The sequence below is a fragment of the Gambusia affinis genome, linkage group LG10, assembly GCF_019740435.1.
Source record: "Gambusia affinis linkage group LG10, SWU_Gaff_1.0, whole genome shotgun sequence".
Taxonomy (NCBI): Eukaryota; Metazoa; Chordata; class Actinopteri; order Cyprinodontiformes; family Poeciliidae; genus Gambusia; species Gambusia affinis.
The window spans coordinates 6,342,549-6,356,176 of record NC_057877.1 but is presented as its reverse complement, the minus strand read 5'-3'; the positions used below and the strand labels follow the sequence as shown (position 1 = coordinate 6,356,176).

At 37.3% G+C, this 13,628-nt stretch overlaps 1 protein-coding gene across 1 annotated transcript; it reads right to left on the bottom strand.

Moving 5' to 3' along the window:
- Window positions 1–463: 463 nt before the first annotated feature.
- Window positions 464–9,822, bottom strand: anapc4 (anaphase promoting complex subunit 4). The gene is made up of 29 exons (XM_044129120.1): window positions 9,708–9,822; window positions 9,530–9,595; window positions 8,426–8,541; window positions 8,233–8,338; window positions 8,014–8,146; window positions 7,859–7,933; window positions 7,749–7,775; window positions 7,629–7,673; window positions 7,446–7,530; window positions 6,794–6,901; window positions 6,513–6,683; window positions 6,010–6,074; window positions 5,828–5,870; window positions 5,678–5,754; window positions 5,498–5,598; window positions 4,686–4,737; window positions 4,553–4,608; window positions 4,369–4,415; window positions 4,231–4,287; window positions 4,088–4,144; window positions 3,908–4,001; window positions 3,433–3,530; window positions 2,840–2,901; window positions 2,705–2,743; window positions 2,511–2,612; window positions 2,346–2,423; window positions 2,062–2,229; window positions 1,290–1,413; window positions 464–787 (listed from the first exon to the last, which is right to left on the bottom strand). Exons 3-29 carry the CDS (start codon window positions 8,531–8,533, stop codon window positions 557–559), a joined length of 2,409 nt encoding a protein of 802 aa, XP_043985055.1. The 5' UTR covers window positions 8,534–8,541; window positions 9,530–9,595; window positions 9,708–9,822; the 3' UTR covers window positions 464–556.
- Window positions 9,823–13,628: the final 3,806 nt, after the last annotated feature.

Genomic DNA, 13,628 nt, shown 5'->3' with positions numbered 1-13,628 from the left:
GAGACTGACTATCTTTCTTGACCATAAACACAAGCATATTTAGGTTTATGCAGCAGGACAACAAACCAAAAGTTCACCTCGGAATGGCCTACTCAAAGTGTGGATTTAAACTGATTGAGATCTCGTGGCATGACCTTAAAAACAGACTGTTCTATTTTTAATCCAAACCTAGCATTGTTTTGAGTACTTTGTTTTATTTTTTCCCCTTTGTTTATAGTTTTGAATCAAGATCTTCCCTGAAAGGCGTTTGCTTGAATTCTGCAAAGCTGCAGCAAAACATTTGAGTCATATGTGAGAACCTGGAATTTTCATTCAATTATTAAAGATGTGATCATTTTGAGGTTCAAAACTTATTTGCTGCTAACACACAGCTTAATATCATTTTTAAAATTAAGATAATAATGTTTAGGTTCATATGTATGAGAACATACAATTTAGACTAAAAGACAAAATTACAAAAAAATCCAGAAAGATGTTTTATTTTTAAATATTAAAGATGTTTACAAAAAAGTAAGCCCAGTCCTGTAGAGTTTGTACAGCTCGAGTGCCACACGGGTTACAAGGCTTCCTGCGACTGTAAAAGTTCCTCTGACTTTTGAAACATATCTCCTTCCTGCTCTCTGGATCCTCCCTCTGACTCCAAGCTCTCCTCCACCGGCCCCGGACCGGTCATGGCAGTTTCCAGTCCATCCTGGTCAACGATGGCGTTCTGAGACTCGGCTCCCTCGTCATCCTCATCTTCCACATCCATCTCAAAAACACGGATGTGTCTTAAATTGGCACTCAGCTGCCAAGTGAAAAAGAAAAGTGACGGTTCAATAACTGCGTCTGTAAGATTGCTTATACCAGCAGAGACCCAATAACCTTCCATTACACCTTTCCGATCACCAAAACAAATTTATAATGCTGTGCTTTTTATTCTGGATGATGTTGAATCTGTACAACATGTTGAACTGCAGCAACATCTCAAGGCCATGCGTGCAACATTGCAATTGCAAATGCCTGCTTGAATGTTTAGTTTTTTGTTTTTTTTGGTAGTTTAAATTTAATTTGATGTTTTAGCGTTCTGCTCTTTTACTGCCACTGAAACACAAACTCAAAGAAATCAGCTGATACAACTAGAGAATGTGGGGAAATTATTTTTGATGAGAAAAATGTGGGCTAATCATCACAGCATCTCTCATATAATTTGTTACGTTTCGATTGGGTTTATCAAGAGGATCATGCAGAGTGATAAGTTTCCCTGAGATTTAAAATTTCATTCACAAGAGTGACCTGGTAATTCTTACCACGCAGGCCACTTTGCGGATTCCATTGACGGCTACGAACTGGGCCTTCATGTTCTCCAGTTCACGCCACTGGTTCCCCAACACCAGACCCTGGCAGGGAATGGTGCTGCACTGCTGGTCCAACCTGGAAACACAGAGGGCAAACACCGAGTTCGTTTTCATTTGTCGTTTGATGTGTTTTTGTTATCTTGTTGATCAGTTTGTTTATTTTTGCTCCACAGACAGAAAGAGAGAGAAAAGGCAAAAGGGTTTTATTGCATTTTTTTTTTCATGTAACGTGCTAAATGGTGATGACAAATGTGAAACTTGGTTTTGTTTTAGTTACAAATACAACCTTAAATAGTTTAACAGCGTTTTATGCGATAGATCAGAATAAAATAGCTCATATATGTGAGGTGAAAAAAACCCCAGCTTGAAATAGTCAAATGATTGGTAAAAATAGTCGCTACTCTAGTCTGACTGGATTAGAGCTATTTATTTTTTTTTTTTTTAGAAGAATTTGCACAAATTTCAACCTTAAATGCACAGATCTGGAAAAGACATAGGAAAAAAAAAACAATACTTCCAGCTATAATTCCATCAAAAAGTCCATTTGCAAAGTATTGGCTCAATATGAACACAAATGCATATCACACTGCTCACAAATATGTGCTAAAAGGCTGAGATTTGTGTTGTTCTATATATAAAATCTAGTTTTAAACTGTATTTCAGGGTTATGAATACTTTTACAAGGCATTGTAACACACACACACACACACCCCTACACACACACCTCACACCGGGCTCCCAGCTGAATTCAGAGTCACAGCTCAAGCTGGAGGCAAGTGAAACCTGAGCCAGGAGACGCCTGCTGTTCTGATCCTCTGATCCCTGCAGGACCACCGTTAGCATTTCGTCGTCATAGAAACGAGCATCCAGGCAGCTGTAGACGTAATGAGACCTAAAATAGCAATAAATAAACAAAACAAAATCTAAGTGTGAATTACATTACAAGTGATATATTTCACCTTCTGAGGTGCTAAAAAAAATTAAATAAAATGATCAAGGTAAACTCACCGGGCTGCAACACCATCATCATCTGTACTGTCCAGATAATGGCTGAGGTCAAATGACATGAAGCTGTTTGGAATATGTCTACAGAGGCAAAATTAATTAGGTTAGCAGGGTAATAAGCACCGAAAAAGAAGCGACAAAGACATTTCTGATTGGAAGACAACGCACCTTTTTGGGTCGGTTCCTTTCCGTAACAAGTACAGCTTGCTTGGTGAAATCTCTGGCATGCAGAACACAACACAGTGCATTTTGCCTTTTTTGTCATTCCACCTGAAGGGGTCCGCAAACAGAAAAAAGCTCAATATAAAACACACTCCTGCTAATCCAGACACAAATCTCCAGGAAGTTTCTGTTTTACTTACAGAGATGGAAGTTCAAAACGGTGGGGAATCTTTTCCGAGCTAGAAAAAAACCCAAAACATTGTTACATTAATAACATCTGGTGGGAATTTAAGTATCTTATATCTGAAATATATACAACAATAAAAAGACTTTACTTGTCTGACACAGCATACAAAGGCAAAAAGACAGCCTGTTTCACAGATCTTCCAATGACTTCCTGTAAACGAATTCAAAAAGCTGAGAGATGTTTCAACCTAATGACTAACTACTAATGAAGAGGAAATAATTCAGGTGCATCTCTGTAAAGCAGAATATCATCAGAAAGGTGATTTACATCAGTAATTCAATTTGCTGAATGCCAGAGCAATGGTATATAAACACTTTGTATTACTTTCTTCAAAGGAAGTGCTTCTCAGACATTTCTTCAGTACTGTTTTAGTAAGATCTAAAGAAGGAAAGTGTGATTTATGTGAACAGTATGAAAAAGGGCTGCTTAGTTTTTATACAGTGAATATAAATATTTAGTTTTGACAGCCGATGTCCTATTCTCATTTTCTAACATACTGTTTTTTGGGCTTCGTCAACTCCAAGACAGAATAATACGAATTTGCATGAATAAATAGCTAAAACACAGTCTGGTGAATCCATAATAAACACGTTTAATTTTTTTTTTTAAATCAACTTTTAACAATATTCTTGTATTCTTCTTGTATCACTGAGATGTACGAGTAGGGCACCAAAAACTTACGGCAGGTTTCTGTAGGCATCGCTCAATCACATTCTCCATCATCCTCTTGACAAAGTGCAAAGACTTTTGGGGATATGATGGAAACAGCAAAGGGCTCACTAACAAACCAATAAAATAGAAAAGAAGTCACTGCATGGTTTCCTAAATCATCCTTGTCATTTGTCCAGGGTTTCCCTCAGTCAATTATAAAGGTGGCGGGCCACCAGGCTTTACTTGTGCCCCCACCAGGCTTGTTAATTTTTTTTTATGATTGCCTTTTTTAAAGACTTTATAGTTGGTGTTTAGGTATTAATCTTCCAGTGTTCCCAAAAAATGCATAACTATGCAATATTTTCAAATTTCCTGTCAGGTTTAAACATTTTTTAACTCAAAAACACGGCGGGCGGCTGGATGACTGCCGTAGCGCCCTGAGCAATGGGGCTAGCAAGTTTTCTGGGGGAAACCCTGGTTGTCTAAACTCAGGATCTCAATTTACCTTTCAGGTATGTGCTCTGCTGTAAGAACTGCAGCCACTGGTTTCCCTTTGTGTTGGGCGGAGAAACGAGGTCTTCATCTTCATCCTTCAGGTACTGTAAAAATATCCATGCGAGACACAAGCGACTATGGGTCATATTTTTTCTAAAATATTTAAAGCGCTCTCTAAGAAGCAACTTACCTGACCAACTCGCTCCACATGGAAATACTTCCCCTTACGATCAAAGAGCTCCTCGTTCTGCAAAACCACAGAGGAACGAGTTCCAACTCAAAATATGTCCAGGCACTTCTTAACTGTGAATGTGACGCATTTGCTCATCTCACCTCGCTAAAATGCTCCGACAAGAAATCAGCAACAAAGGCAATGTCCTTCTGAGTCATCTGAGGAAATAAAACATTTTAATGCAACTGATAAATTATAAAAGGAAGACTAAGAGTGATAAATCTGGGCTTAAAACTCACCTTGTTTAGCTCTGGCGGTACGTGTTCGTCACACATTCTTAGCATCGCTGCAGAGAATCAAATTTTAGGGCTTAACAGAGAATCTCAGCAGCCAGAAACTGTCTGTTTCACACTTTAAGGTGAATATTAACTTCAATAAGAGTCAATGAGGATGTAGGAAATAAAAAAAACACTTCCTTCTTACCTACATACAGCCATCGGAAAAAGGCTTTGAAGTTTTTCGTGCTCTTGTCAATCACCCTGATTGTAAAAAAAATAAAAGTTCTAACAAGTAAAAAGGATCAAACATCACAAACTGAGATGATTTATAGACTTACTGCAGAAGTTCGTTAGCTTTGAGAGAGAAAGAGCCTACAGCTGTGATCGCATCTGGAAACACGAAACAAACACACACTTAGTGACAGAAAAACCAATTTGTTATCATTTCGTTCCTGTAAATTTGTACCTATGCACTGTAATATCTTCAAGTCAGCTTAGTTTTCTTTGTAGTTAAACATTTTCATGAGTTATGGATGTAAACACTCAAAATAATATTCTATATTAAAAATAAAATCTAACATACCTTAATTTGACTTAATTATTTTGTAAATATTTTGCACAGCACCTGATTTTTATTTGTTTTGGTCCTGATCGTTGTACTAAGGTGGCCGAGAAGGGTTAAGAAAATACAAACCTCATCAGCCGACAAAAAGTCACAGCGGACATTATGCTAGCAACTAGCAAGTTTAATATGACTTCAGTTGTGGCTTTTTGTTGTTGCGTTTTGCATTTAGTTGACCCTTCTGGGCCACCGTACCTGTATGAATGAATTAACTCCTGTGACATGGAACAAATTTCTAAATCAGAATAACTATAAGCAACATCTTGTTAGCAAACCCTAAGTCACAAAACCACATGTCTTTATATAATCACAGAAAATTAATACAAATTTCTGGTTATCAAAGTGGGCGAGAAATGCTCTGTTAGAAAAGGAGACATGATTGGTGTGAAACATTCTGACGACTTCATTTTTCCCAAAAAAGGTCAGGTATGAAACGATTAAAACTACAAAATCCAAAATGAGGAAGGAGCTAAAATGGACAACCAAAGAGACAGATTGTAGACATTGTGCAAGTGTTGAGTTTGGTACCATCAATAGCATCCGAATCCAAGCCGAGGCACTCAAACTTTTGCTTCCACAGGGACATTCCTCTCACCTCACTCAGCTGATACAACAGAGCCTCAGAGCCGCTGCAGAAGACACACAAATAAAAGACATCCTCATAGACAGAAACCTAAAATTCCCAGGTGCGCCAAAGAGACGACAAACCTCTGTAGGTGGCTGATCACCAGTTTCTGGATGCTGGAGTAAGAAGACTCAATGGACTGACCCAGTTTTTTCAAGCCCTGACACAGAATGACACTAAATGTTTTAAATCCACCGAAATTCACCTAGATGTAAAAGATTTTCTGATTTTACCTTGACGGTGAGTTGGTTCATGAGGAGAGCCTGCAACTCGGGACTGGAAACAGGAAACAAGTGAAAAAGCACTTTAACCAATTCAAGGTGTGTTGCTGCCATCTACAGGCCACTTAAGATATTACAACAGATATAAGATATAATGCATTAAATATAATAAATAAATAAGAACAATAAACCACCTGGACTGCCCCCACAGCAGGAGGTCCAAAAACTCATCTTGGACTTGGGTGCTTGTGTTCTTTTCCTACAAGGACAAAAAAAGAATCAACAAAAACTGGATTTTAGTCCTTTTCTGGTGGAAGTACTGGAACCTTTAACCCCTTAATTTTGTAATTTCTTTTTAAATCAGACGAAAACAGCATTTGTATCCTTGTTTATCTACTAGTTAGTTTAGTTTCCAGCAAAGTGGTTACTAATCTTCCAGATAAAACACAAAAATATTATTAAGACCACAAAATTTGTCAGACATCACATTATACATATTACACACATGAACTTAAATAAGAAAATGGATTTAATAAAAAATAAGATTTCAGTGCTCTTTTAAAAAGAAAGTGTGCTTTTTAAATGTCTTTTGTCTTTAGGTAATTTATTCCTAAATTGCTCTGTATACAATAAACTTTTGTAACAAGTTTGTTTTAGCACGGGCTGCAATTAATTTGATCTCACAAGAGTATTTGACCTGAACAAACTTGGTGAGACGGAGATCCATCTGCATCAGGATTTCCTCCCAGGCTTCGCACATGGAGGTGAGTGACAGGTGCAGGTACTGCAGCAGCGTGGAGATGTGGGTGAACTTGCGGGCCATCCTGGTGACCTCTGGAAGACAGTCCGACAACAAACCTGTGTCCAGCTGTCGCACGGCAACGATGGCATAAAAAATAAAAATAAAAAATTCCAGGTCAGAGCAGAAGAAGGCAATGAAGACGACGATGTGATGTGATGTGATGTGATCCGGCTCACCTGAACGTAGCAGATCTCCGAGACGCCGTCAGCGGATTGGACTTCTGTGATCAGAGACAAGGACTTGAGATCGCTGGACAGACTCAGACTGCGGCATGATCCCAACACCTGCGGAAGATAAAAACCTGCTAAGTTCACCCAGTAAAATAACTGAAAAAAATTGATTTGGTTCTTCAGATCAGATCAGATCAGATGGATAGATCGATCGATCGATCGATAGAATTACAAACTCAGAGTCCAGATTACATAAAAAAGAAAACAAAGACGATACAAGAATAAAAAGTACAAAAAAATAAAAAATAAATGACTCCTAGCCATTCAGAAGGCAATCATACCAATGTCTCCAGAGTACAGATGAGTATTTGATGTAAGAAAAATTGATAAAATCACAGCATTTTATTACAAGCAAACAGTTTTCAGTTTATGTAAAAGCAATTAAAATTACTTTGAGTAAAAAAATCATTTAAAGAAAAAGTTTCCATTTTTATAAGCCGATCATATTTTCGCAGGAGCATAAATCCTGTGTATTTGATAACTTTCTGGGGTATGTAAATATATGATGTGAGTGAAAGGTCCATTTATATCAGCTTCTAACCGCTGAGCAGGATAAGGAACCATATTTAAAAACAACAACAAAAAAATAAAACCTTACCTCGCCAAGACTGGCAATTTTGTACATCCCATATGCATAGAGCTCCACACATCCAGCATCTCCTCCAAGAACGAGGATGTTCAGTCTGTTTGGCAGCAAAGCAAAATTATAAATTGATTTAACAACTGAATAACTGTACAGAATCAAAAATGTAATCTTTTGTATCCAATAAGGAGCCCTTACCGAACCTCTCCGAGGAGGTTGAGGATCTCATCAGACTTTTCCTCACTGTGGCAAAGACGGATAAACGCATTCAGCTTCCACTCAGACACCAAATGAGAAAATCGATCATTTAAATCTCACCTGAATATCTTTGAAGTGGTGTTGTAGCTAGTAAGGAAAGTTTGGATCGTGTTACTTTGCTCAAAATAAACTTGCAGTCTTGCCGTGGAATGGACACTTGGTACTTTTACCTCTTGGGGAGTGCTGGTAATTCAGGAAGGAAAAGCTTGGATTCATCCTCAGAGTTATAAAAGGAGCCAAGGGCACTGAAAGCAAAGGAGAATCATTTACACATTTCTAACCAGATTACACGCATACTGGTTTGCGTCGTGAGCCTGGGCCGCACCTGTTCTCCTCCACCACCTCCATCCAGTTCATGCAGGTTACCGAACTCTGCATTGGGAACATGTGAAGGATCTCCGCTTTCTCAACATCACACAAAACCACCTGCTTGGTGTCTCCAAGACTGAACGCCAAAACTGCCAATTAAAGCGAAAGCCAAAAACATAACGTTCACATAATTTCATCAGACACGCAGGTAAATATATTCAAAGCCATCGTTTACTTTTGCCATCAGGTCTCCAGGCGAGCGCAGTGATCTCCTTCCCAGTATATTCACTGGGGGCCAAACTCCAAACCCGCTGGAAACTAGCCAACCGATGAAGCAGCAGCTGCGGAAAGTTGTTATTTACAAAACAATATAGAACAACTGCACACTAAAAGTCCTACACTGAACCGTTCTCTGCATTTGAACCCACCTCCCCAGTCGTATTCGCCAAAGCAATGAGGTCCCTCTTAGGAGACCACGCCATACACTTCACAGGGTTGGGAAGTTGCTTCTCTCCCACTTGCCGGAAAGCTGGCATGATGTTGGCTGGAAAAAGAGGAGAAATACAAACAGGATTTCTATTTTTTCCCCCCAATGCAGTCATAACTTAGTGCTGTAGAGGAAAAAAAGAGGAGAATTTGGCCTTTCTTTCTGCCTGACTGCTCTAGCTATACATACTTGCACTTTTTTTTCCTCTAGTAGGCCTATTATGTTGCATTCATCTTCAGGGGTACATGTAAATAGGGCTATTGTGATGATAAATTTTGCTGCAGCAGTTAGTGCGCTAAACTATAATATTGTTGTTTTGTGACCATTTTCAGGTAAGATACAGGTAACGGAATAATAATGGGAAGAACACATTCTCAGAGATTAATAAACTTTGAGTTCAGATGAACATTTATCATGGGAAATGGCAGACACTTTAAATATCCAAAATAGATAAACAAAACAACAGAAACGACAAAATAAAATTAATTATAAAGTCTCTGTAAAGGATATTGTTCTTAAAAAGAGTGTTTGGTGAGACCAAAACACCAGACTGGAAACTTTTATCATCCAGTTTTTGGTTGAAAGAGAGAGAAAAAAGAAAAACGATAAATCATGCAAATGAAAATTATTGAGTTTGTTTTAATTTGTATTGTCATGCAATGGATGGTTTAACAAATACAGAGAAAATAGTAATTCAATATATGGATGATCGATGGGAAGAAACTGAATATACAGTTTTAGGAATATACAAACATTTTCCAATGCTCAGTTTTCTTTTTCCACAATCTTCCAGTTATTTTTCCAAACTGTGTACTAATCCCAGGTCACTGTTGAGAAAACAACTTCTACTTACACTTAATCGACGTGACATGAATTTCCAAAATTATGAATTTTAAGAAGAAACTGGGATGAAGTTACAACAATTTCGGACCATAAAAAGAACCGGTTTGGGAAAATGTTTATGGCTCCAAGCTGCCGTAACATTTGACAGCTGGTTGATTAGAATAACGACGAACAGAACCAGAGGCCGGGCTGCTTCACTCACCTTTATGGAGCTGCTCCACTGGCGAAATGCTGTGTTGTTAGCAGGTTGATTAGCAACCTCGAGAAGCTAAAGCAAAGAGAGAATGACGTTACTATGGTTACGTCATCGTCCCGTTCCCTAAAACTGGCGAAAGCTAAAGGACAGCATTAACCTCTATAAAGCGTCTCAAGTGCCTTACTTTAGTTTTTCTTTCTATTATTTTACAGCTGCACAGACGCCGCCATATTTTCACTTCCACCAGTCACAGCAGGAGCAACGGGACGCGCGAAGAGTCAAATCTTCTCAACAGCGAAAACTCGATTCGTAAATGGTCAAATGGGTTTTGAGGCGAAATAAGTAAATTAATTGGTAGAACTACAGGATGAAAAAAAAAAAACTAAAGAAAAAGCCAAGAAAATGAGAAAATAGAGGATTGTGAAAATAACGTATTAACAAATAAATAGCTGACTAAATGAAAAACGAACTAAATAACTAACTAGATACATAAATATAGGACTGAGTAGATAAATATGATAAATGAAAAACTGTCTGAAAGCAGGAACAAGAGGTCAAAGAGAAAAACAAGAAGCAGACAGGAATGTGAAACATAAAAAAAGTGTAGTAAGAATGTTTTATATAAAAGGAAACAGTTAGGGGCTATAAATAAATAAATAAATAAATAATGAAAGGAGATAATGAAACTAATAGCACACGGTTTGCAAGAATTAATAAACCAAGTAGTAGTTTTGGTATGTGATGATTTAGAAATAAGGAGGAAGGCAAGGTGTAAATGAGTTAAAGTAAAGAGAATGAAAGGATGATTTGAAAATTGTAAAATTAGAATGATAATTAAGTTTAAGGATCATAGCAGGCCCTGCGACAGACTGGCGACCTGTCCAGGGTGAACCCCGCCTCTCGCCTGGGACGCAGCTGGAGATAGACACCAGCAACCCTCCCGACCCCATTAGGGACAAAGGGTGTTCAGAAAATGGATGGATGGATGGATGGATTATTATTATTATTATTATTAATATTATTATTATTAAACAAACAGTATACAAAGACTCATTGAGGTACAAAGAACATTGCAACATAAGTAGAAAAGGAAACAGAACATGGGGCTAAAACTAAAGACAAACACATAAACAGTAAGACAAATGAATATAAATAAGATTTAAAACATCAGAAAAGTAGAGATACTGGCAGTTACCTTTTTTTTGCATAAACAGATTTCAAATGTTTCATTGAGGTCTAATACAGTTTAAATTGGTTAAGAAAAAAAAATCAAAACAAGGAGTAGAACCTCTCCATTTATAGCAGTATATATGATATTTAACAAGCAAGAAAACAATATTTACCATGTCAGATATTTGACTATCAAGGTCATCAACATAGTATAATATGTGGGTGATGGTTAGGTTAGGTGAAACCGGCCGTTTTACATACTTGGAAAACGCCTTTTCAATCATAGACAAGTTTGTTGTTACCAAGATATTATTGTTGTTACCAAGATATTGTTGTAATCATTCAATAATTTAGATGTGAAGGCAGTCACAAGCATACCATTATTGAACTTTCTATCAGTCACGTTATATTCTCCAATCTTCAATTTGGGTAAAGATGAAGTAACACTTGAATATCTTAAGGTGTTTTGTGGCAATGACAACAGTGCAACTCTGTAGAGAGCATAGAAGAGGCAGATTTCAAAATGGAAATATAAAGTAATAATGATAAGTAAAAATAATAATAATAATGAAACAATAAGTAAAATAGCAACAAGGGGGTTTGAGTTGGAGTTAGGGGGAGTGTCATTTACCATTGGAGTTTCTTTTGCGTTCTTGAGACAGTGGAGGCTACCTGCTAAGTGCTAACATAACGTTGCTAGCTCACTAGTTCTATTGGGGTTCATCATGGGAAAGTTCAGACTTATCGCCAGTTGTCTGGATGATGTTCATACATTCCTACGGAGACACAGGTCTTAAATTCCTGTCATAATGAACTTAAAAGTCTTAAATTTAAGTTGATGAAACCTACAGAAACCCTGACAGGGGGGCTGGAACCTGCGGTTCTGGTGCCAGTCTTTACACCTTTCACAATGGCTCTTGTTAACCTCTGACAAAAAATTAAGAAAAAACAGTTGGTGTTTTCAAATAGAGACATAGCAGCAAATGCAGGATTTTTTAATGTTTTAAGTTTTGGGCCATTTTTAAAAAATGTTTTCTTGCAATATTTGCACTGAATGTCCAGAAAGAATGACACTAACAGTATCAGTAATATGATTTTAGGCAGGTTTTCCTCATTACATTAGGTTACAATCTGTGCTTATTTTATATATATAAAAAGAAAACAACCTCTAATGTTCTTTATTTTAAATCCTAAACATTTGATCACATTTCCAAATCTGTAACTATATATCTATATATAGATATAGATAGATATCTATGTATTTTTGTGTGCTTTTTTTTTTTTTACTTTATTTCAAACGAATAACATGAGCATACATACAGATGTTAACTCAAAGTCAAATATTAAAATATAATAAAACCAAATAAATAATAATTACAGATATTGAGGGTGTTGATGTTAAAGTCTAGAAAGACAAGAGTTAAATAAATATATATACATTGGTAAAAGAAAATTATGTGTACTTTTTCAGTTAGGTTTTCATAACAAAATGTCAAAAATATATTCGAATACATATAAGATTGTATATGATAGCAAAAAGAACAATAAAGGCAAAAAAAGAAAAAAAAAACCTCTATGAGAAGTCAATTCTAGATTGAGTTGAAAAGCTTTTGTTACTCCATTATCCACCAGTGTGGATTCACTGATGACGCTTCAACGCTGACAGATGTCTGAATCTCTTCTCACACTGACTACAGCTATAAGGCTTTTCACCAGTGTGGTGACACAGAGCAACGATTTTAAACATTATAAACAACAAAAAAGAATCGCTTCTCCAAAGATCTTTGGTTAGGCCAACTTCTTCTTCAACATCCAATCTGGTGTGACACATCACAAACTGTAGTAAAAAACAGACAAAAACCAAATTAATATACATGACATTTTTAAACATCTATTTGATTTATGAATGAATAAAGTAAAAATTTAACTTTGTTTAGATTTAAGAATGGTTAACATAGATATAAACACCAATGTGACCCAAGAAAAAAAAAAGGGTCTTTCCTTCCTGAAGGGCACAGATACCGATCCATCTCCAAGAATTTGCTGGCTCTCATCTTGGTATTGGTGGAAGTCCTCCTACGATTTCTTAAATCCTATACACAACTCGACTCAGGTCAGAAATCCGCCTTTCGAATTCAGGGAAATATTGCATTAATATTTCTGAATCACCACGGTCTCTTGGGAGGCTGTTGCGGATTACATTTGCCCTTCGTAGCAAATTGACCGCACGGATTTTCGCACGTATTGTAAGCGCTAACGCTTCTGGATTTTGCAGTGTTAACTCAAAAATGTCCAAGCGGCGCTTTAGAAAGTTCAGATAGGATATTAATGGGTCTAAATCTTCAATATCCATGCTGCAACGTGTCTTCGTCTTTCTGAAATGAGAGCGCAAAACTAGACACTATATCTGTGTCTAGTTTCAAAACAGTTGTGATGTCATGTGCGTTAGTTATAATAATGCTGGTTGACCTCAATTCAGGGCGCCATGGTAACAAGAGGGAGGAACGGTGCTCTTGTGAGTGGAAAAACGTGCGCGAGTCCAGGAGTAAATTGTCAAGGACACAGACAGTGCTGCAGCTTATCGTGACGACTCCATGTCAGCACATTGGGAATAATGTACGATTTTCAGATATTTGTACATCGGATCTGCGCAGCAAAAGAGAAAACATGCAAACAAAAAAGAAGACACCCCTGAATGAAATGCAGCAAACAAAGAGAGGTGAATTGTGTCAGTAGGATGACGATGTCTCCAAATATCTAATAATTTTAGCCGGTTAGAGAAGTTCAAAAGATGGTTCTGTCCATTTGTAAATCTAGAGGATGTTTATCCAGTTGAGTGGAAAAGACCACATTAAAATCTCCCCCTAAAATAACCTTTGCTGATGGAAACTTAGTACCAAGACAAAACATGGTGTCCTCCAGCTCTTCTGAGAAA

Bases quoted from the DNA above. Each gene is read 5' to 3' on its own strand.
- anapc4 (XM_044129120.1), bottom strand. From the start codon at position 8,533: ATGCCAGCTTTCCGGCAAGTGGGAGAGAAGCAACTTCCCAACCCTGTG. The intron at 7,531-7,628 runs GTAAGGGCTCCT...GCTGCCAAACAG, and splicing joins AACCTCCTCGGAGAGGTTCG to ACTGAACATCCTCGTTCTTG. The intron at 4,609-4,685 runs GTAAGTCTATAA...TTTTACAATCAG, and splicing joins AAAGCTAACGAACTTCTGCA to GGTGATTGACAAGAGCACGA.